Source organism: Pongo pygmaeus, chromosome 3 (assembly GCF_028885625.2).
Source record: "Pongo pygmaeus isolate AG05252 chromosome 3, NHGRI_mPonPyg2-v2.0_pri, whole genome shotgun sequence".
Taxonomy (NCBI): Eukaryota; Metazoa; Chordata; class Mammalia; order Primates; family Hominidae; genus Pongo; species Pongo pygmaeus.
This window is the reverse complement of record NC_072376.2, coordinates 92,246,817-92,266,334: the sequence shown is the minus strand read 5'-3', so window position 1 is coordinate 92,266,334 and position 19,518 is coordinate 92,246,817. Positions and strand designations below refer to the sequence as shown.

Genomic DNA, 19,518 nt, shown 5'->3' with positions numbered 1-19,518 from the left:
TCATTCTTACTCTCACCCTCTTTCGTTGCTGGAGTACTGAATCACTTTTACTGCCTTGACTGTTCTGTCCCTGTCCCTTTCTTGCCTTCCACCCTGTCGGAGTGCTCCATCTGCATGGACTCCTTTCTAATCTTATTTCCTAACTTCTGATCATTCTTTAAGCTTCATCATGTAGTCGATTTCCTGCAGGAAAACTTTGCTAATGCCTCCATGCCAAGGCCAAGTCTGTTGAATCTCCCACACAGCCCTCTAGAACCCCTGTGCTTAGACCTATTTTATTAATATCACATTCTTTTGTAATTGTTTATGGGGCTTCCTTTTATTTACATTGTAATTTGTATTATTTGTTACTGCAGCCCTTTTACCAAGTACAGCCCAATTATCATTGCTACTACAATCAATTAATAAATACTCGTTTAATTAACTAGTAATAAAATAAGTGACCGATTGAGTGATTTTATTGGCAAATATTCCTAAACCAATTTGGAGTGTGATTTTAGGCCTGAGGTTTAAGCACAGAGCTCAACATAGCTATAATGTTGGATTTAATCAAGGTCATGTTTTATAACAGGAAGAATATAGCATTGAAAAAATTTTTTACATGAAACTGCCTGACATTATATAGTAGGCATTTTTTGAACAATTTAGCTTACAATATTTTTATATGGCAGTAAGCAGAATAGAAGTTAATTAAATTAAACAAAAGGTATTACATAATGATTTTAGTGCTTCTATATTGCTTCTTAGCTTGGATCTAAAAGGTTTATTAAAAAGTACCTTGATATTCTGAATAATCCATTAGACAAATATTCAGGTGTTAACAGTAATTTATGGAGTACCTGTTGTGTCCCAGGTATTGTGTTGCATATTTTATGTATTTTATTTTACCAAGCTCTGTTCCTCAAAACAACTTTGAAATAGGTACAATTATCCCCATTTTACAGATTGAGAAATGGAAGATTAAAAATGGAGTGATGAGGGTTCAAACTCAGGACTCCAGTTTCGCCCAAATGCCCTTTTTCAATATTATTAGATCCTTGGGGCAAATAAAAATGAACTGCTCTCTTGCCTCCCGTATATATTTGCAACTAAGTAAACACAATGTTGTTTTAATACATTTTTGCCCATAAGAAAGCCTCTGTAAATGAGCGTGTGGCTTCCACTGTCAGAAACATACTAACCAGAAGTAGAAGTTATGTAGGAGTAGGAATAACAATCCATAGATGCTAACAGAAATGACATAAAATATGACAGAAAACACTAAATATGTATAATTGAGTCTTGAGGCAAAGAAAGCTCACCGAATTTGGTTTGCATTACAGTGGGTGGTTTTCTCAACCTGTGCCAGAAAAGGAGTAGCGTAGCTTTGGGCAAAAGCTCTAGCTTAATGATGGTGCCAGTACCATACCAATAATTTCAAAAATGTTTTTCTAAAGAGGCAGCAAAGTTTAAAAGCAGATGTAACTGTGTTTTTCATATTTGCAAGGTTTCTGAAAAATTTTCACAGAAAACATACATATATCCATACACACATATTCATAAATATATATATTCACAAATAAATATATTGCTTTAGCATATAGTAAATGCCATTCTAGTTAACCATGAGAAATATGTGAATGTAGTAAAAAGCTAGAAGATTCAAATGAAACTCATGCTAATGAGAGAAATTTAAATATAAGATGCTAAAATACATGTGGAGGATTAAAGTAATATGTTGTAGAAGTGAAAGCATTTTGAGTACAGAGTCAGTGAAGTCCAATATTTGGACAAGTTACCTTTATAAGCTTGTTTCTTCATGTGCAAAATGGAGATGATGCTAGTGCTGACCTCAGTAGGTTGTTGTGAGAATTAAATGAGAAGATGAATTAATGTGTCTGGTTCTTAGTAAGAAATCAACAATTGCCTGTAATTATGAGTGGTGTTTATGGTTACATTTTGATCACGCTGCTACTACTACTCTCAAAAAGAGGAAGATATTCTTGTTTCAGTTCCATACATCATGTATCATCAAGTGGATTTCTATATCTGTGGAGACTTAACTCAGTTTTTTTTTTTTTTTTTTACACCAGCCACATTATTCTAGAATGAGATTTTCGGAGAATGCAGTTATTTTTGTCAGTTACATGATCATATCAGCATGCATTTCTACTATAGGAAAGAGTAAACTTTGTTTTAAAATGATATCTTCTGCTCTCATTTCATTTTTTTAAGCATTAAAAGTTTGAATGTTTCCTTCATTAATTGGAGAACTTGTTCGTTTCTGGTGCATTTTAACTGTCAGATTATAAACAACTTCAGTCAATGTCTACTGATCCCTTGAAGTTGAATCAGTAAGATTACCTGCAAGAATCACATATTATTATGAATGAAAATTATCTTTCCAAAAAAATAAAACCATGCCAACATGTCAGATGATTCTGGCCACATTCTTTAAAGTAGAGGAATTAAGAACTAGGGAAGACGATTTTTTATTTGATTATGCTTAGTCATTAAAAAAACAAAACAAGGCACCCATTTCTTCAGAATGAGCAATTAGGTTTAAGTTTTCTTTCTTAATACGCCACTTGGCCTTCTGTGTTGGAATAGTTGAGAAGTATAGTTAATTAGATGTAAACATCCAGAATTCTTTTCTGGGTTTGGCTAAACCATCTTTTTTTTTTTTTTTTTTTTTTTTTTGAGATGGAGTCTCGCTCTGTCACCCAGGCTGGGGTGCACTGGTGTGATCTCGGCTCACTGCAACCTCTGCCTCCCAGTTTCAAGTGATTCTCCTGCTTCAGCCTCCCAAGTAGCTGGGATTACAGGCGTGTGCCACCACACCTGGCTAATTTTTTTGTATTTTTAGTAGAGACGGGGTTTCACCATGTTAGCCAGGATGGTCTCAATCTCCTGACCTCGTGATCTACCCGCCTGGGCCTCCCAAAGTGCTGGGATTACAGGCGTGAGCCACTGCGCCCAGCCTAGCTAAACCATCTTTTTAAACAAGATGCTTTGAAGTAAATACTTTACACAGAAATATTTTAATAGAAGTATTTCTATATTTTGATTGAATTTAGCTTGAACTTTGCCAGGAATATCCTTCCCAGTAGCTTTCTTGTATGAATCCAAGCCAAATAGCACATTGAGAAAAAAACATATTAAGGACTTTGATTTCATCATGGAAATCAAATGATGGAAAGAGTTCAAAGTTAGAATCCTAGCTTTATTACTTTGGGCAAAGTAATTAACATTTCTGGGCCTCCTGCCCCCCATCTGTAAAGCTGTGAAACTGCTATTCACTTCAAGGGCTATTGTGAAGGGTTAAAATAGATAATGCCCATAAAATGCCTAGGATAGCATCTGGCACATGGTAAGAACTGAATAATATTTTTCATCTCCCCTTTCTGTCAACAGCTTGAGATTGTTTCTGGGAGTTTGTTTTTTGTTTTTGTTTTTGCTTTTTTTTTTTTGACAGAGTCTCACTGTGTTGCTGAAGCTGGAGTGCAGTGGCTCAATCAGAGATGACTGCAGCCTCAACCTCCCAGGCTCAAGCGATCCTCCTGCCACAGCCTCCTGAGTAGTTGGACCTATAGGCACATGCCATCATGCCCGGCTAATTATTTTTATTTTTATTTTTTGTAGAGATGGGCATCTCACTGTGTTGCTGGGGCTGGTCTCAAACTCCTGGGTTCATGCAATCCTCCCACCTCAGCCTTCCAAAGCGCTGGGACTATAGGCATGAGCCACCATGCCTGGCCTGTGGATGGATGGCTTTGATTTGTTTGCAAACCAATTATATGATAATATCCTTTGTAAACTATTTTGGAAAAGAGCTCTTTCTGTACAATCCCTCTTGTCATTTTTTCCCTTTTGATATCTTGTTTGAGTTATTTTTATAATAAAAAATTACTAACTCTAGGCTAACTAATCCCAAATAATCAATCTAAATTAATGAAATTTTAATGATTATTACTTGTTTTATAATTTGAAATCATATTTTCAAAATAAGAACTATAATTTAATTATAATATTTCTTAGCCAGGGACAAAAATTATCTCTTCTTTGTACCTTTGTCGAGATATTTTAATATCTTTGGACCATCTGCAACAAATACCTGCAAATAAATCTTTCTCCCTTGCTTTTCTTTGTTGCTGTCTTTCATATTCACTTTCTTTATATTTTATTTTTGACTGGTTTATTGCTTCCAGTTTTATATTCTTAGTAGTAATACCTAGAGACAGAGAAATAGGCTAAATGGGATCTAAAGCTTTTCTTTCCTTGTAGGTTTTTGTGAACCTGAAACAACCTTGGCATTTTTCTGGATTTAGAAATTTCTTAATGCCTGTATTTCTGTTACTACTTTGTAAAGAAACAATTAGTCCACTTAATAAGTTTGCCTGACTAATAAGTAAAGACTAGAACTAAGGAAGAAAAAGCTGGCATAATTTACCAAAAGCTGTGACTCTTACTCTTTTCTTTGTTTTTGAGACTGAGTCTTGCTGTTGTCAGCCCGGGCTGGAATGCAATGGTGTGATCTCGGCTCACTGCAACCTCCGCCTCCCAGGTTCCAGCAATTCTCCTGCCTCAGCCTCCTGAGTAGCTGAGATTACAAGGGCCCACCACCACGCCTGGCTAATTTTTGTATTTTCACTAGAAATGGGGTTTCACCATGTTGGCCATGCCGGGCGCGGTGGCTCATGCCTGTAATCCCAGGACTTTGGGAGGCCGAGGTGGGTGGATCACCTGAGGTCGGGAGTTCAAGACCCTTACTCTTTAAGTATGTTTTCTGGCTGGTTTTGAATTACATAAGGAAATAAAAATCTCCTACTCCTCCGGTTTTAAATGTATATAAAGTTATTGTTTCTTCTTTTCTTTCTCAGAACTCTTGATGTTTCAGTGAGCTTTAATGGAGGAAAATCTGTCATTTCAGGCTCATTAATTGTCACAGCCACAGAATGTGTAAGTAAAAGTTTGCACAAAGATTATCTTTTAAAAGTAATTCCATCCAGAAATAATCTGTGGATCTTTGGTGTTGTTGCATACTACAATAAAGGAGATGCAAACAATAACATTGGAGACCATTACAAGGAAAATTTTTGTATAGAATTCATTTTGGGTGGCATTGCTTTTTTGTTTTATGTTGAGCTCCCTTTTATAGGAACTTTAAGGTAGTATGCATTCGATTTTCATATTTATAGAATTTAAAAGGCATATTTAAAATCAAAATAAGGTTAAGAGAATAATTTACAAATGAAGCAATTTTTTTCTTAAAACATTAAATATATAAATTATGTTTTCTGTTAGGAAGGTTAGATTCCAGTATCTAAACATTTATCATGGTTTGAAATCAAATTATTGCATCTTAATATGTGACTTTATTATTTTGTTCATTTAAAATATTGGTGCTTTCTGAATAAGAAAGTTGACTTTGACAGCTTGATACTATCTTAGTTTGTAACCACATCGAATATATATTTTGAGATTATCGATTTGCATTACCTAAATGCAGTATTTTGAAATATAAACTCCATTCAGTAGATGTTTTCTTCCTTTTATTTAATTTTGTGGATTTATAGAAAGTTTCAATATTATATTATTGAACATGAGAACAGGCAGCACTAAACAGGACTAACCATGTGGTTATTATTTCTAAATATATTTTGTAAAAAATATGTAAATCAAAGCAAAAAACGAAAAATTCCTGCCCTCCAAAAGACCAAAATCCTAAACCTAAACATTTTCTCACATCTCATGGTTTCATGGTTTTATATTTTGATTTTGATCTACTAATTCAGGAGATACTCTTCCAAAAGAAAACAAAACAAAACAATTCAATGTTATCTGTATAGAGGTAGTTGCATTTCTCATTGTAAGACAATGCTTCAGGTAAAAGGAACATCATATGGGCCCTTGGGTCACTTTTTAACTCTTTGGATAAGTCTTTGCCAACACCTACTCCTATTTTGAAAATAGCTAGTTTTGTTTTTGTGTTTGTGCTTTTTGGGGAGGGTTATTTTTTCTCCCATTTCTAGTGCATGTTGCAATTTTTAGGTTTTGTGGATGTTGCAGTTTGCTGGTTTTCTGGTCCCTCAGGATGTGGTTGAAATTACAAATATTTGTGGTTTGTAGTTTCTCGGTGTTTAGCTCACTGAAATGGCATTCCTTCCTCATCCTTCTTCCTATTCTACACCTACAAACTGTCTTTTTCTTCCTTTCTTCCATGCAAGCAGGAAAACAGGTCTTTGTTCCTATCCTATAACAATGCATGATTTTCACATGCAAGGATGCTGAAGCTAAATGACTCATCTGGGATGTATAGGTTGTGTGCTTTAAGGAAGACTTTCTAGTTCTTGCACCTGAGTGAGGGTAATATGACTCAAGATGGTTTAAGAGTGGGGAGATTTCAGAAAAAGGATCATTGATGTGTCAATGATGAGGTGAGGGGAAAGGAGCAAGCTGTAACAGTCAAAAAGGGGTCAAGATGATTCTCCATAAGAAGGAAGGCTTTCAGCAAAGACTTGAAGGTAAGGGAGTGAGGCCTACAGACCATCTGAGGGAAGAGTGCTCCACACAGAGGGAGCAGCTAGAGCAAAGCCTGAGGTGACAAGTCTCTGGCAAGTTTCAAGAAGAGCAACCAGCCAGTGTGCTGGAATGGAAGTAGTCAGGGAGAGTGGGAGCCTCCGGATAAGGAAGAGAGAGTGGCAGGAGCAGGGCAGATCCTGTAGGGTGTATAGTCATTGTCAGGACCTGAGCTTTTCTTCTGAGTGAAACAGGAAGACCTTGGAAGGTGACATGATTTGATTCACTGTTTTGAAAGGATCACTCTGGCTGCTGTATGAAAACAGACTTTGCGAGTGGCAGCAAACACGGAAACATCAAGCCCAATTCTGTGGCTATTTCAGTAATGCAGGAATCCCTCCCCACCCAGAGGAGGGTAGCCCCACTGGGGTGATCAAACTGGAGATGGTGAGAAAGGGTTGAATTAGAATATATTTTACAGGGGAAGTTCATGGGATGCCTAGACAGATTAGGTATGGGATGTGAGATAAAGAAAGAAATTAAGAATAGCTCCAAGTGTCTTTGCCTGAGCAGCTATTAGGTTGATGCAAAAGCAGCTGTGGTTTTGCCAAATAGAAGGATGAATTGTCATCAGGCACAGCAGTTTCAGAACAATGAGGAGTTCAGTTGTGGTGAGGTTGAATGAGGGATGTCTATTGGACATCGCAGTGGAAATGTCAGGCCCCTGAATATGCAAGTCTGGAGTTCTGAGAGAAGTCTGGATTGGATGTACAAACTTTGGAGCTGTTAGCTGTTGACAAATGGATGGAATAAATTAGGCAACAAAATTTCACATAATATTTACTGGGAGATAGTGGCTTCCAGGAGCTTAGAGCAAGAAGGGAAAGAGTACCAGAAAAAGGTTTTATGGTTGTGGAGGAACTGAGACAGACAGGGCCTTGAAGGGAGACTAGGATGTCAGCAAAGAAAGGGGATGGGGAGCATATTATAGAGAAACAGCAAACAGGGTGGGGATGTGTTGACGAAATTGAGAGGAGATGCATTTGACTGGAGTAGAAATAAGTGGAAGAAATTCTTGGAAATAGAAAATTTAGACCAGATTATCAACAACCTAAGAAACCGAATTGAATTTAGAGTTCATCCTACAGGCTGTGATTCCCAAACTCTACGGTGTTGAAATGAAAAAAGGAAAGAAAATGGATTATATTTTTCATATTATTAGATTTATTCAACTTGAAAGAATTCTTTTATTTTAAAATTGCTCTTCGTCCTATTTTAATTTTAAAATAACCTTTGATAGAGGAAATACACTTCATTTGTCAGGACCGACCTCTCCCTCCTTTCCTCTCCTCTCCTCTCCCCTCCCCTCCCCTCCCCTCCCCTCCCCTCCCCTGTCCTCTCCTCTCCTCTCCTCTCCTCTCCTCTCCTCTCCTCTCCTCCCTCATTCCATCCTTCCTTCTTTCTTCTCTCCCACCTTCCTTCTCCCTATTCCTTCAGTCCTTTCTTTTCCTTCCTCATATTCCTCTCCCTCCTCCTGCTTCTTCTCTTCTTTTCTCTTTTTCCTTGTATGCTGTTATTTGGCAGAATTATTAGCTGGCAAGCCTATGTGAGCAGCTTTTTTTTTCAGGTTTTATTGGCTTGAGAAATCACAAGGTCTGACTCCAAAAAATAATAATATGGTTTTAAAGGGCTTTGGACACACATGTGATGGTGAAACATACTATTTTGGGAAGATTAAATTAGTAATGACACGTAAGAGAAAGGACAGGAAAAGAAAAACAAGGCACAGAAAAAGCTTTTAGGAAACAAATGCTAGAATATAGGCATAAAACTTTAGTTTCTAAATTGACTGATGGTGGTAGAAATAGTCCTAGAAATAGCCATATAAATTGTATTAATGAAGAAATCCATATTATAAAGTGACTTACTGGTGGTTATAGGGAAATGTTTCATTCCAAAATATTGAATCTCATGGGCTGGAAGAATGATGCTGTCGTTGGAAACATCCAAAGCGAGAGGTAAATCTGGAGATCAGAAGAATTTTCATTGTAGACATGTTATGTAAGTGAGGTTGGCAATGTCAAGAGGGTACTTGTAGCTATAGCTTCACATCTCATGAGTGATCAGGGCTGGAAGTAAAAATTTAAGTTTTGCTTTTGCTGAGGTTGTAGGAAGGGGAAGAAAAATGGGACAATTTACAGTTAATGTCATCTTGAAGTGGGGAGGAATACATAGAGTCAAAGATAAAAATGCACTGGACAAAATTAAACAGGCAAAGAAGACCTTATTCAAGACTGTTGCAAGAGGGAAGAGTGAATTTACCTGTGATGAGACAAAAGGTTGGAGAATTTTAAAAGCTAGGGTGGTGGGAATTATAGGCCACCAGTATCTGCTAATTGACCTTACCTAAAGGAAAAGTAAACTTTCTCCTACTTTCCTAATAGGAGGTAGTGCTAAAACTTGGAGCAAGGCACCACTGATGTTAGGTTTCTCCGCTTCTACAGAGACCATGTGATAGGGGCACTATCTCCCTTGATGATTACATCTCAAAGGAATGGCTCCCAGGGCCTTGAGAAAGACAGTCCTCCAAGGTCTGTAAAACTGCTCAGAGTTAAAGGAGATTTAAATGCTTTTCAAAAGGCGGAGAAATATTTTGTGGTTACAAGTTTTTATTTATTTATTTACATTTTTTATTTGTTTTGAGACTGAGTCTCGTTCAGTTGGTAGGCTGGAGTGCAGTGACACCAACTTGGCTCACTGCAATCTCTGCCTCCCGGGTTCAAGCAATTCTCCTGCCTCAGCTTCCCAAGTAGCTGGGATTACAGGTGTGTGCCGCCACACCCAGCTAATTTTTGTATTTTTAGTAGAGACAGGGTTTCACCATGTTGGCCAGGATGGTCTCAATCTCCTGACCTCGTGATTTGGCTGCCTCGGTCTCCCAAAGTGCTGGGATTACAGGCGTGAGCCACCGCACCCGGCCATGAATTTTTAAAAGTAGATTCTTAAAGAAAAGGGAGATCCAAGACCCACAGTCAGAAGAAATCTGATTTGATTGAAGTTTAAAGTTTAATCAAGCAGAAGAAATAGGTAAGACTGTCTTGATGAATAGAGTAAGTGAAGAAATAAGAGAAAGAACTGCTTAAGACGTGGGAAGACCAGACACCTAATGAAGAAGACAAAGGAAGATAGAATTCCAAGGTGAAGAGAGGGCAGCAGTACGTGCCTGGGAGAGGCCAAGGTGAGCCAGGGCTGAGAAAATGTCCGAGGGGTCACCGGTGATCTCCCCGTGTCTGCCAAGGCTGATGACTTGAAGCCTTCTCTTCCTTATGACTTTTATTATTCCACTAGTTATTACAGGATAATAAATGCTATAATTCAATTTTTCAGGTTGACAGTAATTATAGGAAAATTATTTTTTCTCCTTAGATTTAACCATTGCCTTGTATTTAACCTCAAATGCCTGTTGCCTCTGGTAGTAATATTACCATACCATAGATATGAAAAGTGAGACTTGCGCTGATGAGATGCACCTGCTGATTTATGCATGAAATATCTATTGAAAATTGAAGAGTATAGTGGGTAATACTATGATGAATACCTGGACCTTGGATTTAAATGAGATTTAGTCTTTCAGGCATATTTGTGTATGGTGAACAGGTGAAATGCAGTTAGCGATATTGCTCATTGTGAGGATAATGCTTTTTACTCGCTCAGGCATCTGAAAGCCAAACAAAGTAGAACACTATTATTCTAGTCATTGGTTAGTCCTTGTTAAAATCTCACAGATAAAGAAGCTCCTCTGTGTGCTTCAGGAACATCCAGGGCTCAGTCCTTTTAAGGCCCTTAGGAACTGAGCTGTGAGTTCCTGTTTGCTTCTGGGCCTTTCTTACCAGCCTTGAGACGTTGATGGCAGGGCTTGTACTGTGCTTATTGCCCGTCTCCCACAACTGGTCCTTACACAGAGCAAGTGCTCCAAAATTATTTCCTAAGTGAAGGATTGAAAGTAACCATATATCTAGTTTAAAATGGGGAACTAAGTTTTAGATTTAAGAGATTTAAGATTAGAGTCTGACGGGGGTTTGCATTTAGAAAATCCTTTATCTTCATCTCTCCTCAAAAGATCTTTAAAATGGATCTCTGCTTTTAAAAACATAATGGAAAGATGTCCTTTTTTTTTTTTTCTTGAAATCACTGATTTTCTGACTCTTTTGCAATAACAATACCAAGAACCTGTTTGCTGAGCATGTATTAAGTGCTAGACGCTGTGTTCAGCTCTGCTGTATATGTGCTAAATCCTTTATGGCTTCATTTAGCACTCACAATCCAAGAGGAGGCTGTTCAGATTATGTTAATTTTACAGATGAGAAAACTGAGGAACAGGAAGATACCTCCAATATTCAGTGCACTTTTATCCAAATACATTAGAAGGTATTTCTTCTTATGTGGACCCAGCCCTCAAAGAGGTGCATGGTTTGATGAGTGTAACAGCAGGTGGTTTCAGTCCTTACTGTCCCCGCAAAAGGGATACTTGAAGCCTGGAGGCTCTGAAAGGTTGTTACTTGCCCAGTTTTGCAGTCTGATAAATGCTATAATTGAGAATTGAACCTACGTCTGTCTCTCCCACCCCCTGACTGAACACTTCCACAATTTGCCATTTTAAACCAGATTCTACATTGATTTATATAGGACAAGGGTTGGCAAATTTTTCCTATAGAAGGCCAGATAGTAAATACATACTTAAGCCTTTGGGGGCCATATGGTCTCTGTCACAACTACTTAACTCTACCATTGTAGTGCAAAAGCAGCTATAGACATTATGTAAACAAATGGCTGTGTTCAATAAAACTATGTACACTGACATTGGAATTTCTTGTAACATATTCTTCTTTTGATTTTTTCAGCTTTATGTAATACTGTAAAAAAAAAAAGGTATTAGCTTGCTGGGGTCTTACCAAATAGATTGGCTGGATTTGACCCTTGTACCATAGTTTCCTAATTCCTGATATCAAATATTCCAAAAAGAATGCAGTAAATGAAATAATTATCTGTTTCATGACTCTGTTTTCTTTCCCTAACTCTAAATTCATGAAACAAAATTGTGGAGACCCATTTTCCCTGTTCTGTGTCTGTTTCATTCTAATGTGGCTGCTGCGAATTCACTATTTTCTAGATAGATTGCAGCAATAACAACTAATGCTCTTTTGGAACTTTCCAGTGATTCCTCTGTCCCATAGCTACGCTGCAAGGGCAGAAGTCACCCTGATTTGTTTTTATACCTCTATGATTCTCTTCACTAGAATTTTAGTTATATTTAGCAGAATAAAGTTTTTTATTGTATAACTTGCTTTTAGTGAAGAAAAGGAAATTAGATGCAGATGACACAGGCCCTGAATACACTAATCCCAGACATCAGCTCAGTTAACTGGATACAAATTCAGGCATTCCCATTGTGTTTGTTTTGATAGCCAGAACCACTATCACAGCAAGAAAGATGTTAGTCATGAAAGAAAAACAGTTTCATTTTGCCCAAAACTTTATAAACATATTGGGGAAAGGTGGAACACTACAGAATTCAGTCCCGTAATCCGATACCATGTTGCAAACTATGGACTTAAGAGTCAGATGAAGAAGAGTATGAAACTAGATTTGATTACATATAGATCTATATCACGAGCGAAACTAGAAGCTTCTCAGTTTTACATAGGCATGCCTCTCTTTAGAACTGAAAAAGTTCTAATAAATATTTATTACTCAAGTGTCATTTTTCTTAAACAAGGTAGAAATGTTCTTAGCTTGCCAGGGTCTCACAAAATAGATTGGCTGGATTTGACCTTTGTGCCATAGTTTCCTAATTCCTGATATTAAATATTTCAAAAAGAATCCAGTAAATGAAATAGTCATCAGATAGATAGATGATAGACAGATAGATAGATAGATAGATAGATAGATAGATAGATAGATAGATAGCAAGACCAGGTTGCATTTTTTGCTTCCCCTGACCCTTTTCCCATCATGTTTGGCTTAAATGTATACTAGGTCTGTAGGTCTTTAGAAAGTGCATAATTTATTTTTAATTAATTTATTTAATTTATTTTTTTGAGATGGAGTCTTTCTCTGTTGCCCAGGCTGGAGTGCAGGTGCGTGATCTTGGCTCACTGCAACCTCCGCCTCCTGGATTCACGCCATTCTCCTGCCTCAGCCTCCCGAGTAGCTGGGACTACAGGCGCCCACCACCACACCTGGCTAATTTTTTGTATTTTTAGTAGAGATGGGGTTTCGCCGTGTTAGCCAGGATGGTCTCGATCTCCTGACCTTGTGATCCGCCCACCTCAACCTCCCAAAGTGCTGGGATTACAGGTGTGAGCCACTGTGCCCGGCCATTTTTAATTTTTTTAAGACAAATCTTTGCAATCAGTTGATATGATAATATCGTAATAATAAATGTATATTTGTATCTGGAGCTGCATAGTATTTTGTCAGTGCTACTAATGGAGGCATTTTTTTAAGGGAAAAATAGAAAATTTTAAGTATCTAGCAGGGCTAGCCCATCTACTTCGTGTTCTGTCAGTGCAATTTTCTGATTTTCCTGTTCTTGGCACATGCATAGAAGAAACAAACGAACCACTAAATTTTTAGCAGTTTCATGGCCTCTAGTTGCATGTCCTTATTTCTGAACACGGGTGTGAATTCTAAGAAAAGGGGAAACCAAATGTTCATAGAGCCCTTTTGAAAGCTGTATAGCACAGCCAAATGGTGTGCCATTTCTATGAGTGCTGTGGCTGGATCCTCATGTGGGAAAGGTCTGGTGAGAAATGTATTCCTTCTGTACATGGACAGTCACAGATAGGGGCTGTCTTACATAAGACCATATTTTTGAAGGTGAGATCAAGATTTATACATTTGACAATATTTCTCCCATAGGGTACCACAGTTTTCCATGCGTTTCTATGACATCCTTTTTCCGTTATATTCTTGTTTGCCTAGATTTTAGAGCTTAATGTGTTTGTGCCTGTGGACGGTAGCATGATTTATTCATGAATATTTAGAATTTTGTAAAGAAAGGTGCACTTTGGAATGTTCTTTCTAAGAACAGGCTACTTAGATATTTGCCTGAAAATTTCTATAAAGTATTAGTATTAATCTTCTTTCTCTTTTGCTCTTTTTGTTTGCTTCCCTGAATTTTTTCTCATAAAAAAAACACAAAACAAAACATTATTACTGAGGATCCTAGAGATTAGGCGTTTGGGAGATACCCCTTGTTCCCTTGGAAACTGTTTGTACAGTAAAAGTTCAGTAAACATTCTTCTTTGTATCCATGTCTTTTGCTGTCTTTTTTTAGAGTTCATCCTCTCAGTAAGTAGTTTTTACTTTCTTTCTTTTTTTTTTTTTGAGATGGAGTCTTACTCTGTCTCTCAGGCTGGAGTGCAGTGGTGCAGTCTCGGCTCACGGCAAACTCCACCTCCCGGGTTCAAGCAATTCTCCTGCCTCAGCCTCCTGAGAAGCTGGGATTACAGGTGCCTGCCACCGCGCCCAGCTAATTTTTGTATTTTTAGTAGAGATGGGGTTTCACTATGTTGGCCAGGCTGGTCTCGTACTCTTGACCTCGTTCGTGATCACGTGCCTCGGCCTCCCAAAGTGCTGGGATTACAGGCGTGAGCCGTTGTGCCCGGCCTCAGTAAGTAGTTTTTAAAAGCCAGACATGGAGTATACAGTGCTACGTAGGCTAGTTGTAACTCCTGACTTCCTAGAGCTCACAATAAATCATGGTAGAAAATATAAATTAAACAAATAATCACAAAATTCATAATTAATTCATTGCATTGTGATAAGTACTAAAGATTAAAGTATAGAGAAATATGAGTTGTTTAATCAAAGGGGCATTTTATAGTCAAAGGGTCCAAGGAAGACTTCCATGAAGTGACTTAATATGAGCCCTGTAAAATGAGTAGGTGGTTTTTATATGAAAGGGTTTAAGAACAGAGCCCAGAGTAGGTGCCTTAAGGCTGGAGGAGCTCAGTAGTTAGGAAGGGAAAGAACAACACTGTGGTTTTTGTGTAGGTCATATTTCAGCTGCAGTGAGAGAACATCTGATTTATGAATGCATGAGATTGCAGTCTTGCATTGATGTGTATATACCATTTCCCAACAAGAACCATTGTTGGTTTGTCATCTACTTGATAATTTTTTTTAATAATCATCGTATTATTTAACTACATGCAATAAATTGTGTTTCACCATCAAAAAGTCTGGAGGATTCTGCCAAAATTCTGCCTATGGGTAATTTGCTTTGAACCAAAATAATCCTTACATGAAAGATAGGGACCAGTCTAATCCTGATTAGTGATTTTTCCTAAATTCCTTTTAGATGTATTTGTAAAGAATCCGCAGCATTTTGGGAAAGTTTGTGTTTATTATTGCCTGTCACAACAACATAACATAAAACATAATATATATTAAATAGAAGATACATTTGTAGAATTTCAAGAAATTAAAATAATATAGTTAAAATCTACTTTGACATTATACTTGCTGCATTATTTTCTGGTGTTTCCTTAAAATATATATACATTTGGAATTTGACCATAAGCTGTGCTGACTGCTTTGTTTTTGCTTTTTGCCTACTTTAGTCTAATGGGATCGCAGCCATCATTGTTATTTTGGTGTTACTTCTACTCCTGGGGATCGGTTTGATGTGGTGGTTTTGGCCCCTTTGCTGCAAAGTGGTGAGTAAGAAGGATTTACAACTCTACTTAAAAAAAAATTAGAAAGATGTAAAGTAAGGTCTGAAATATGAATAAATGCCATGTTACTCAATAACAGCAAAGTTTCAGTTTGCAAAATGAATTTTAATTGTCTTCACCACTATAATAAATTCTAGAAAACATTCAGGTCAGTAAATATTTATTTAAAAAAATTCATCTAAAAAGCACTTTTAAATCAGGTTTGTGGGAAGAGGAGGAGAGAAAAATAGGGGAGGTAGTTGGGATAAAGGGTATTTTCATTCAAGTGCAAGAGAAATTCAAGTAAATTGAATGATGTTTTCTTTTGGGTTCATTGAGAGGAGTTGATAATTTGTCAGTTTTTTTAAGTGCTCATTAAATTATTCATTTCCTCTTTGAAGGGTCTACCATTTCAGGACCTTCTCTGTTTGCTACTGAAAAATGTTTCTTCAGAAATTAATCATGCACAATTGTCAGCATATCTGTTAAACTGCTACTTTTGGAGTAATGACGAGGAGTTTCAGTTTGTGTCTTTTTTTGTGTTTGTATAAAGCCTGTGAAAGAATATGGGTGAATATCAGTTATCTATTGCTGCTGTAACAAATTGCCACACATGTGTTGACTAAAAGCAACACAAATTTATTATCTAATAGCTGTCTAATCACAGCTTTCACATGAGTCTCACTGGGTTTACCTGGACTAAAAGGTGTTGGAAGGGATGTGTTTCTTTCTGAATGCTCTAGGGAAGAAGCCATTCCTTTACCTTTTCCAGCTTCTAAAGGCTACTCACATTCTTTGCTTCATACCCCCCTTTCTCTATCTGCAAAGCCAGATGTGTTGCATCTTTTCAACCATTTTTCTGTAGTCACATCTCCCTCTAACTCTGAACCCAGCTGGGAAAGGTCCTCCAGTTTTAAGGAAACATGGGATTAGGTTGGACGCACCTAGCTAATCCAGGATCATCTCCCATCTCAAGATCCTGAACCTTAATCACTTCTGCAAAATCCCTTTTGCCATTAAGATAACATATTCACAGTACCAGGTAATCAAGTTATGGAGATGTTGGTGGGGGGTATCATTCTACACATTTCAAGCAATCCAATTTAGATTGTTCAGGTTTCATAGAAAAAAAATTATCTTAAGGAAGCCCTCTTCCAAATCATGCCTACTATTTATTTTGAGAATATTCCTTTTATTATAAGCACATTATGTAGAACTTAATATTGTGTAGCTCATGGTAATGTTTTACATAATACTGCAAGACTGCCTTTTCTCCCCGTTCTCATGTTTGCTGACTGATTTCTTCATCCTTGCATTTCGGATGTGCTTTGTTTTAGCCCTGCATTTATTATTAGTTGTACTTCAGTTTGCTTTCATGAGGCAACTTTACAATCCTTTATCTCAGAGCAGTTGGCCCATGGAGGAGGCATAGAATTAACTCAGATAACAGTAGAGACAAGAAGCATCCTGTCTCTTTGCTGAACTAATCAGTTTCCTGCCATAGCAATTTATGCTCAGTTTCCTGTTGTAATCTTGATTATCTAGTTATGGCTATTTTAGGGTTGCTAGCATTCTTGAGTATCACATTAAAAGCAAAAAGATGCCGTAATGTAATTTGTGCTCCTTGGTTTTTTAATTTAAACTTTGCAGTGGTGCATTTCCCCTCCTTTTTTTAAACTATCACTTTGCAATTTCATTTAGTATTGACCAGAGGGCTCAGAAGTGTCAAAGTGTATGATTTTTAAAAAGACATATGCAAAATGAAATGTGCTCAAATATGGGTTTTGACCGTCATTTTGGATATTAAGGAGAGGAGCCAATCATCAGGTGACTAGATCAGAGACTAGATACATGGGACTCTAAAGCCTTGAACTCTACAGATCTCAAATCATGGAGTTACTTTCTACAAGGCATAAAGGGAGCCCTTTAATGGTGGAGTATCAGGATGTCAGAAAGGCTTCCTATCCTCAGAAACATCCCGAATGCTTATTAATTTCCTGAACTTATTTAATAGAGGAAACTTCTTTATTTTACCCTTAAAAATATAGATTAAAAAGCAATTAGCCCTTATAAGTTCATATAAGTATGAACTTATATTTATACCTACATATAAGTGAATGATAGCAAACATTTTCTAAAGTAGATTTTAAAGCAGGAAGAAAGGAGAGGTGAAATTCTGAATTCAGCCCTTGGCTAATATTGATTATCTAGTAGGCGTCAGTACTGTGCTAGGAACTAGGGATACACAAATGCTTATAATATGATATGGAAATTCACATTTTAATATGGAAACATAGAAATGTGTGCAAATAAGTGTAAATGGAAGGTAATTGAACTCCTAATAGCAGCGTGTATAAAGAACAGTAGAAACATAAAGGAGGAAGGGTTTGCCAAGACTAAAGGGAGCATTTCAGAGAAACCTGACTGACTTGATGACTCCCAATTCAGTTCTGAGTCATGAATAAGATGTTGGCAGTTCTTGAATGACATTTCAGATGAAGTGCATGTGGAATCATGAGTTATTCTGACATGTTTTTAGAAGTGCTAGGCTGAGACCTACTGTGCTAGGTGAATGATGGTTTGGATTTTGGCATGAACCCATAGGGGAGGACCTCCTATGTCTTGTAATAGAAAGTCTGATCTCTTCCCAGGGATGATGAGAAGCCACTGGAGAGATTCGATCCGTCTAATTACCTGAAAGAAACTTTGCTGGCTTCACAGTAGTGCTAAAGTCTAGTCCTGGCAAAAATTATTTAAGACTGTATCCAACTGAGTTCCATTCACAATGGAAATGGAAAGGCAGTGACAGATATTGCACCTTAAATATGGCCAGAACAAAGTACTTCTAACAAAGTATAGACAGCTGGAATCTCAAGCTGAAATTAAGTGAGCTAGAGAAAAATGAAGACGTGATGTAAAAAGGAGGTAGTGTGACAATAACCTTGTGGAAAAGGATCTTGAGTTTTCAGAGGGTATTATATTACAATTGCAGGGTGTTTATCTTATTTTGTTTCTTTTAGGTTATACATTTGTGCAATGCTGAAATTAGAATGTGACCATTTAAATAATTCTTAGTAGTGTTAAATTATTGGAGATCAATATGACTTTGACTATCATTCCTAGCAATGAACTTTTTAATCGAAAATGAAATTCATCTATTTATCAGCGTGATGTTGTGCAAATTTCTTTTTGCTTGAATGTGTTTTAAGAACTAGTGGCAAATATTTAAATCTAATCTTTCAACTGAAACATGACTAAAGAGCTTAAAATGTCTATTCTCAGGCACATTTATGGTGTGTCAGCTATCCACCTCCGTGAGCACTGTGTGCTCAGGAGCTCTTATCAACACAGAGAACATGGAAAGAAAACTCCCTGAATAGAAGTCTCAATATCTGTCACATATTCTTGTGACATTCATTTCATGTTTTATAAAATGCCAAAATATGAAATATTAAGTCATATTTTACAACATGATTGAATCACTCATTATCCAGAGTTTAAAATCTCATAGACCTCTAATCAGTGAGTCAGTGATGACAATGTTACTTATGTTTTAGACAGAGATTCTCAGGTATTTTTTTTTCTTTTTTCTGCCTCAAATAACAGCAAGTCTTTCAGAACAGTGGCTCTCAGGTTTCCAGTGGTGGTAATTCTCCCAGAGAGGAAGGGGGTTTGGGTAGACGGAGGCAGCTCCAGAGGTCATGCAGTTTGAAAAAGTCTCCTTCAATAAAGTGAATAAAGATCCCTAAAGACATCCAGGTCTCAAATCCCTGGAACCTTCTGATGTTACCTGATATAGCAAAAGGGACTTTGCAGATGTGATTAAATTAAAAATCTTGACATTATTCAGGATGATCTAGATAGGTCATAAATGCGATCCAAGTCTTATAAAAGGGAGACGGGGAGATTAGACTATAGATGGAAAGAAGGCAGTGTAACCATAGAGGCAGAAGTTGGAGTGATGCAGCCACAAGCCAAGGAATGCTGGCAGCCACTAGAAGCTGGAAGAGGCAAGAAACAAATCCATCCCTAGAGCCTGCAGGAGGAACCAGCTTGGCCAACACCTGATTTTTAACCCTGTAATACTCACTTCAGACTCCAGACTTCCAGAAGTATAAAAAAAAGTTTCTGTGGTTTTAAGACCCTAAGTGTATGGTAATTTGTTATAGCAGCAAGAAGAAACCTATATTATCTCCTGAATGTTTCTGATATTCCCCAGAGTTGGGGAATCGACAAACTCATTACAAAAAAGAAAAGAAAACAAAAACCCTGAACTTTTTATAGGGTACAAGCAATTGCA

The 19,518-nt window shown here is 37.3% G+C and overlaps 1 protein-coding gene across 1 annotated transcript in view; it reads left to right on the top strand.

Annotated features, from left to right (window-relative positions):
* Window positions 1-19,518, top strand: part of ANTXR2 (ANTXR cell adhesion molecule 2) — a 160,078-nt gene that overhangs the window by 50,510 nt on the left and 90,050 nt on the right. Inside the window, exons 11-12 of the mRNA XM_054484525.2 lie at window positions 4,860-4,938; window positions 15,126-15,221. Of these exons, the coding sequence (XP_054340500.1) occupies window positions 4,860-4,938; window positions 15,126-15,221 (175 nt within the window). The remainder of the gene's footprint in view (window positions 1-4,859; window positions 4,939-15,125; window positions 15,222-19,518) is intronic.